The sequence below is a fragment of the Zea mays genome, chromosome 9 (assembly GCF_902167145.1).
Source record: "Zea mays cultivar B73 chromosome 9, Zm-B73-REFERENCE-NAM-5.0, whole genome shotgun sequence".
In the NCBI taxonomy this organism is placed as follows: Eukaryota; Viridiplantae; Streptophyta; class Magnoliopsida; order Poales; family Poaceae; genus Zea; species Zea mays.
This window is the reverse complement of record NC_050104.1, coordinates 13,680,860-13,686,788: the sequence shown is the minus strand read 5'-3', so window position 1 is coordinate 13,686,788 and position 5,929 is coordinate 13,680,860. Positions and strand designations below refer to the sequence as shown.

Below are 5,929 nucleotides of genomic sequence, written 5' to 3'. Positions count from 1 at the left end.
GACGCAATACGTAACACTTCTAATAGGCTATTTGGTTTGAGGAGTGACCCTGTCTGGTATTAGTGTATTCGGCATGTGTTCGTTCGACTATTTCTAGAGGAATGAGTAGATGTCGCGAATATACTAGCGCAGGGTGCAATCGTATGGCGGACAGATTAGTTCACTTCGTCAAACCAAACAACTAATCGAGGCTCGGACGCAGGATTCCGTAAACCAAACACGTCGTAAGTTCGGCAGTGCAATTGTTTGCTTCGTTTATATGTCAACAAATGCTAGAATTGATTTTTGAGTGAACTTCATTTGTGCGATGCTAGGACTTCGTAATATGTGGTCTGTTTGGAAATTCTACAGTGTATTATTTTTTTTCAAAAAAAGATGATCAAAACAACTTTATCTGCGTGCTGTAGAGTTCAACTTGAACAGCAGTCAGCAGCCCAAGCTGGCAAGCCCATAAGAAGCCCAGCCCACCAAAAACATCACACGGCTTCCGGGTCCAACCAAAAGTTCTGATTCCTAAACTGGCCCGTACTCCCGTCCAATCCCAACCCGGCAACGCGAGAATATATCAATCCATCCTCGCGTCGCGTGATCTCATCTCGCCCTCGCTCACCTACATCTCCGTCCGCAAGCGTCAGCCAGGCTGCCCCGGGAGGCCGGGAGGAAGCAGATCGGAGAAGGCAAGCCACGGATTTCCTTCTCGCCTTCTGGACCCCATGTACTTTTTTCCCCTGCCTCGAAACCCTAGATCTGGTTGATTCGTGGGCCGTCCTCCCCACCCCTCCCTCGGCCGAATTCCGCGTCTGGTTTTGGTCTCGAGTTTTAAGATCTGTTTGTTTTCGACTGGATTTTGAGCGATTCGTTGCTTTGCTTGGCGTGGCTCGTCGCTGATTCGAATGTTCTCGGTGGCTGTCTGCCTGGCTTTGCCGAAACCTAACTGCTGTCGATAACCGTTTGTGGCGAACGATTTGCAGGTGATCTGTTGTAATGGCTCGATTGTACATCGGCAACCTGGATCCCCGGGTGACCGCTCGGGAGCTGGAGGACGAGTTCCGCACGTTCGGGGTTCTTCGCAGGTCAGTAGTGCTCTCGCCTCAGATCCTTAGATTCGTGTGTCTCGTCTTAGAAATCCACGCGTGTCTACTTGTATGATCCCGTTCGGATGATAACCATAAGGACAGAATTTTGTTAGATATAGCGATCCTAAGCTGAAGTGTTGTAGGTTTATGATTTGGTGTCAGGTTAGTATCTGTCTGTCCTGGGTTGCAAGGACGATTGACTATTTCGTTAGCATGACAGTCACGAGTTGTACTGCAAATCGTCTCCTGTTTTACGATAAAATATACTGGTACTGTATATAATTGCCCTACCATACTTGGGAGATGTCGCCTTAATAATACGCATCATTCCCAAACATAACCTGTTGTACTTTGGTTGTGACAATTATTTCTTTGATTGAGCATGGTACGATTTGTCAAATTCACTGGTGATAGACCTTGGCTTACATTACTGTGGTCTGTGGGGGTTTACACTATCTGGATTCAAAATGAATGATATGGCCAGTATTTTGAACACCAAAGGATATGCTGTTCTGGACCCTGTACAAAGTTCTGTACCATTATATAATCGTTGAATGCATAGAATTACATCTTGCATTGATATATGCTGCTTGATGCTGATGATTTTGGTACACTTTTTTTCATGTTTTTGTGGAAGCAGTGTCTGGGTTGCTCGGAAACCACCTGGCTTTGCGTTTATTGATTTTGATGATAAGAGGGACGCAGAGGATGCAATCCGTGACCTAGATGGTATGTGATCAATGTATTGCTGTCAACATGTTATAAACCTCTATTGGTATGTTGTATCAGATGTTTATATGACATTCCATATGTTGTCGGTGTTATTTGTGAAGAATATCTGAGTTGGTACTAAATTACATTCAGAGCTCTATTTGGTATATGGAATATGAGTTTGGGTTTGGGCTTGGGTACACGCCTACCATCTGGTCACAGCTATTGGCTGTTGCAGGAGTAGAGAAAGTAGGAAACATTGAAAATGCTCATAATATAACAACTATAACTCAATTTATGTATGTTGTATGTTAAGCTTTGGCTCTGACAATTTGTTTGTAAAATTTCATTTAGATTGATGACACAAAATCAAGAAAGTCCTGTAGCCTGTTCATAATATAATACATATATCCTGTAGATAATGCTAGTCAATATCATATTGGAAACTGCATGCTCTAACGATATGAACTTATTTCTGTGCTTATTAGAAATAATCTCTGTTAAAGTTCAATCGATTTGATCTTTTGTGGTATTTTTCTTACCTTCTGATGTTATTTCTGTGCTTTATTTGTTTGATAGTCACAGTTTGTGTGCTTGCATGTTTATGATCATGTACAAATGTTTTAATCCTTGCTGATCATTTCAAGATTTTTATGGTTCTGTAGGCAAGAATGGATGGAGAGTTGAGTTATCTCGTAATGCCAGCGGTGGTCGTGGAGGTCGTGACCGGCATGGTGGGTCTGAGTCCAAGTGTTACGAGTGTGGTGAGACTGGCCACTTTGCTCGTGAGTGCCGTTTGAGGATTGGTTCTGGAGGTCTAGGCAGCGGAAGGCGCCGAAGCCGTAGCCGTAGCCGCAGTCGCAGTCCCAGATATCGCCGGAGTCCAAGTTACGGTAGAAGGTGAATGTACACGTGTTTCTTTTTCTACCCTATTCACTGACTATATACTTATTAGTGCATATACCCCTACTGTACTACAGACTTTATATCAAGGCCCCAAGCCACTTAGTTTTTTTCTGTTCCATTCTGAACTCAGATCAGACATATACATGAATCACTTGCTCTTTGTTTTTTTTGGGAATGACTATGGATCATGCACTTATGGGGAAGTTTCTAGGATTTCCTCTGGCCTTCACATTCGTTAACAGACTAGGTTTTGAATGATTAAATGGTGGAAACTGTCTGTCAAATGAGCAAAAGCAATATGTGCACTCTTGATCTTTTTGATCTTGTTTGTTCTATTCAATCTGTACTTGGGAAATACTCTTAGCAAATTGCATAATTCATGTTATGAACAAAGGACAATGAATCTGATCGAATTCATATCTTTACAAACAGGAGTTACAGTCCTGCAGCACGCTCTCCAAGGCGTCGTAGCGTCTCACCAGCTCGTGGACGCAGCTATAGCAGGTCACCACAGCACAAGGGTGCACGTGAAGAATCTCCCTATGATAATGGGTAATGCATGATTTAGTTACACATTTTTGTTGTCGTCAGCTACTAAAATATTAATTTGATTTTACCATTGATACTGCCAGATACCGCCGCAGCAGGAGCTAGAGCCAGATCGTTGTATCCGACGACGAGCGTTATGTGACAGATATTGGGAAAGCTATGGTCAATAACCTGCTTGACAGATCCTTCGTCGACTGCTTGACTTTGGTTAAGGTTCTCATAACTTTCTATATACCTATTATCTTGTGTCTACTTTATAAGTAGCAGTAAAACCTTTTGATGAGTGTATTTGTTGAACTAAGACCTACTGTCTTTTCTTGTGTGGTAAAAAGGCATCGTCCTGCACTGCTTAAACGACTCGGCCGACTACGGCTTTCAGTTCTGTCTTCATGGTTTTGTTCTGCGCTCTACATTCTTCGCACACCCTCGCATGCTTCATTCAGTCTGCCGTGTGTTAATCTGCCTGCGTATCTTCTCGAAGATGCTGCGCATCGCAAAAGCAGTAATGACCTTCCTTCTCATACCATTTGGTAAGGTTTGATTTGCTGACAAATGCAGCATCTGGTAAGTTTCTCCCCGTAGGTTTGGTCTCCGTGCTGCGTGCGCTGCTCCTGGTTCAGGAACTGCAGTATGTTAGATGGATGAGGATGACTGAATGACTCACCTACTCACGTTATCATGCCTTCAGAGGACCCAAGTTAGTGAGCGCCAGGAAGTGAATTGACCAGGCCAAATGCTACGTTGAGCCGACTTTGGCTTTGCTCTGCGATCTCCACTTGCCAACATGTGTTGCCTTCGACGAAGTCTTCTTCGCCTTCCGCTTCCTTCTCTGCAGCATCCTGATTGATATTCTTCATTCTTCGAGTGACATGCAGTCACCCTAATTGATCGTCATAGAGCCTGCGTTGAAGTCGAATCCCCCCTAATGGACAATGTAGTTAAATTGTTATTAGCTTGTTTCTTGTTGGATAGACTAATGTCAGATGCTGTTTGGTATAAAATGGTAACCATCTGGTTGATGATTGGCGGCGAACTATTTGTTCAGCACGTGGTTGCTATATGACAAGTCACAAGGTATTATTAACCTGAGTGGTAGGCTGCATTTGGATCAACCAGGCTGGTTGAGAGGCAGCATGTGCTTGTTTGGTTGCTCGTCCGTGCATCTAGTAGCTTAAGTTGAAGTGTTTGGTTAATGGTTGTATGTATTTTTGTGCTCATTGCACCGCGGAATGCAGAATCTGGGCAGCTCGCTTGAAACAGATTTCATTCTCGTTTCTTCGAATCTAGGCTATGGCTTAGCTTGTATCACGCAGCCAGGCTCAAAAGAGAGAAACCAATAACACTATGATATAATCTTTTTTTTATTTATCGTGTTTCGTTTCTTTGAATCTAGGCTATGGCTTAGCTTGTATCACGCAGCCAGGCTCAAAAGAGAGAAACCAATAACACTATGATATAGTCTTTTTTTATTTATTGTGTTTTAGTTTAAAAATAAATTTTCGAGAATGGATGTAGCAGTATGTTTTGTTGATTGCTTGTATATGCCTGTTAGTTGTACGTATCTCCTGGAGGGGTTGGCGTGCTAACGAATCCACGAGCGACCGAATCCAAAAATGGCTGAAGGTCCGGTCCAAAGTCGTGTGTGTGGTCTGTAGTGTGGCCTGGTTGTTCGGTTAGGTAAGGTGAGGCGAAGCGCCGGTGGCCAGGTCAGCGCATCGCGTCACGCCCGTGGGAAGGGGTCAGGTGGCGCGGGACCCTACAGGAGTCAGATAGACTTATTGCTGCTTTAATCTGCACTGACTTTCATTATTTTTATTTTTATAGTATTTTGTCTTTAGGGCATGTACAGTGGTGTTTAATGTGGGGGCTCTTAAGGTGTTTTAGGGGTTATTTGCAAAAAAATCTTAGAGTCGTCTCTCCGTGAAGAGACGTCTCTGGCTCGTAAACCAAGTAACAACAGACGCCTCACTTCCCACTGTACGAATTTGTCGTATGTGCTATCGATCTGATGCTATACAAATACATTTAATTCTGTATTTATTAATAGACTACGTTTATAGACACTCCATTGTACAATAGAGTCTCTTAGTTGTCTCCTGTGCTTGGAGAACCGTTTTGGTGTCTCTCCACTGTACATGCCCTTAGGCTATCCTCATATGTTTCTCTAAATTTCCCCTCTATGTCATTTTTTTGCGTCACATCATTAACATTTCACCCCCCTATATTTTTATCTCTCGCAGTGGTTTCCTCTATAATATCCCACTATACTCCACTATAACTATAAAATATCATTATTTAATTCTATCCATCTTTTATTACTATTTTTCAACTATTAAATATGGAAGCACTGTAAAGGGGGCGCTATAGTGCTCCCTTTGATTTGGGGGACGTGCGCGCTCTCCCCTTGCACTGCAGCGTGTAGGAGACTCTTTAATGTCAGCGCTTAGGCTATGCGCAGCGGCCGACGCTTGCGTCCCTCTCCCCTACCACTGTAGTGTATTTGGCGGCTGCAGTGATTCAGTTTGACGCGCAGCGGTGAACTCTACGGAGCATGCTACGGAGAGGAGCGCTTCTCTCTCACCCTAGATCCAGCGGTCCACTGTAGCGCCCTTTAAACTCGATTTTCGTGCTCGTCAGAATTTAGAAGTAGAGAAAAAATGGTAATAGACGATGAATAGGGTTGAATA

The 5,929-nt window shown here is 43.4% G+C and overlaps 1 protein-coding gene across 11 annotated transcripts; it reads left to right on the top strand.

The window, feature by feature from the left end:
- The first annotated feature begins 527 nt into the window (after positions 1-527).
- On the top strand, positions 528-4,435 carry LOC100282961 (uncharacterized). Of its 11 annotated transcripts, none has more exons than XR_004852470.1 (8): positions 528-677; positions 972-1,073; positions 1,717-1,805; positions 2,453-2,687; positions 3,126-3,245; positions 3,326-3,455; positions 3,575-3,744; positions 3,825-4,326. XR_004852470.1 is itself a non-coding variant. In XM_008660407.3 (6 exons), exons 2-6 carry the CDS (start codon positions 985-987, stop codon positions 3,345-3,347), a joined length of 555 nt encoding a protein of 184 aa, XP_008658629.1. In that variant the 5' UTR covers positions 528-677; positions 972-984; the 3' UTR covers positions 3,348-4,275. The 11 variants fall into 11 exon arrangements, 2 of the variants coding, with proteins under 2 accessions (XP_008658629.1, NP_001353883.1); XR_004852469.1 differs by having other exon boundaries at positions 3,812-4,326; XR_002264760.3 differs by having other exon boundaries at positions 533-715.
- Positions 4,436-5,929: the final 1,494 nt, after the last annotated feature.

Coding starts and splice junctions, on each gene's coding strand:
- LOC100282961 (XM_008660407.3), top strand. CDS start 985: ATGGCTCGATTGTACATCGGCAACCTGGATCCCCGGGTGACCGCTCGG. Junction 1,074..1,716: donor ACGTTCGGGGTTCTTCGCAG/GTCAGTAGTGCT, acceptor TTGTGGAAGCAG/TGTCTGGGTTGCTCGGAAAC. Junction 1,806..2,452: donor TGCAATCCGTGACCTAGATG/GTATGTGATCAA, acceptor ATGGTTCTGTAG/GCAAGAATGGATGGAGAGTT.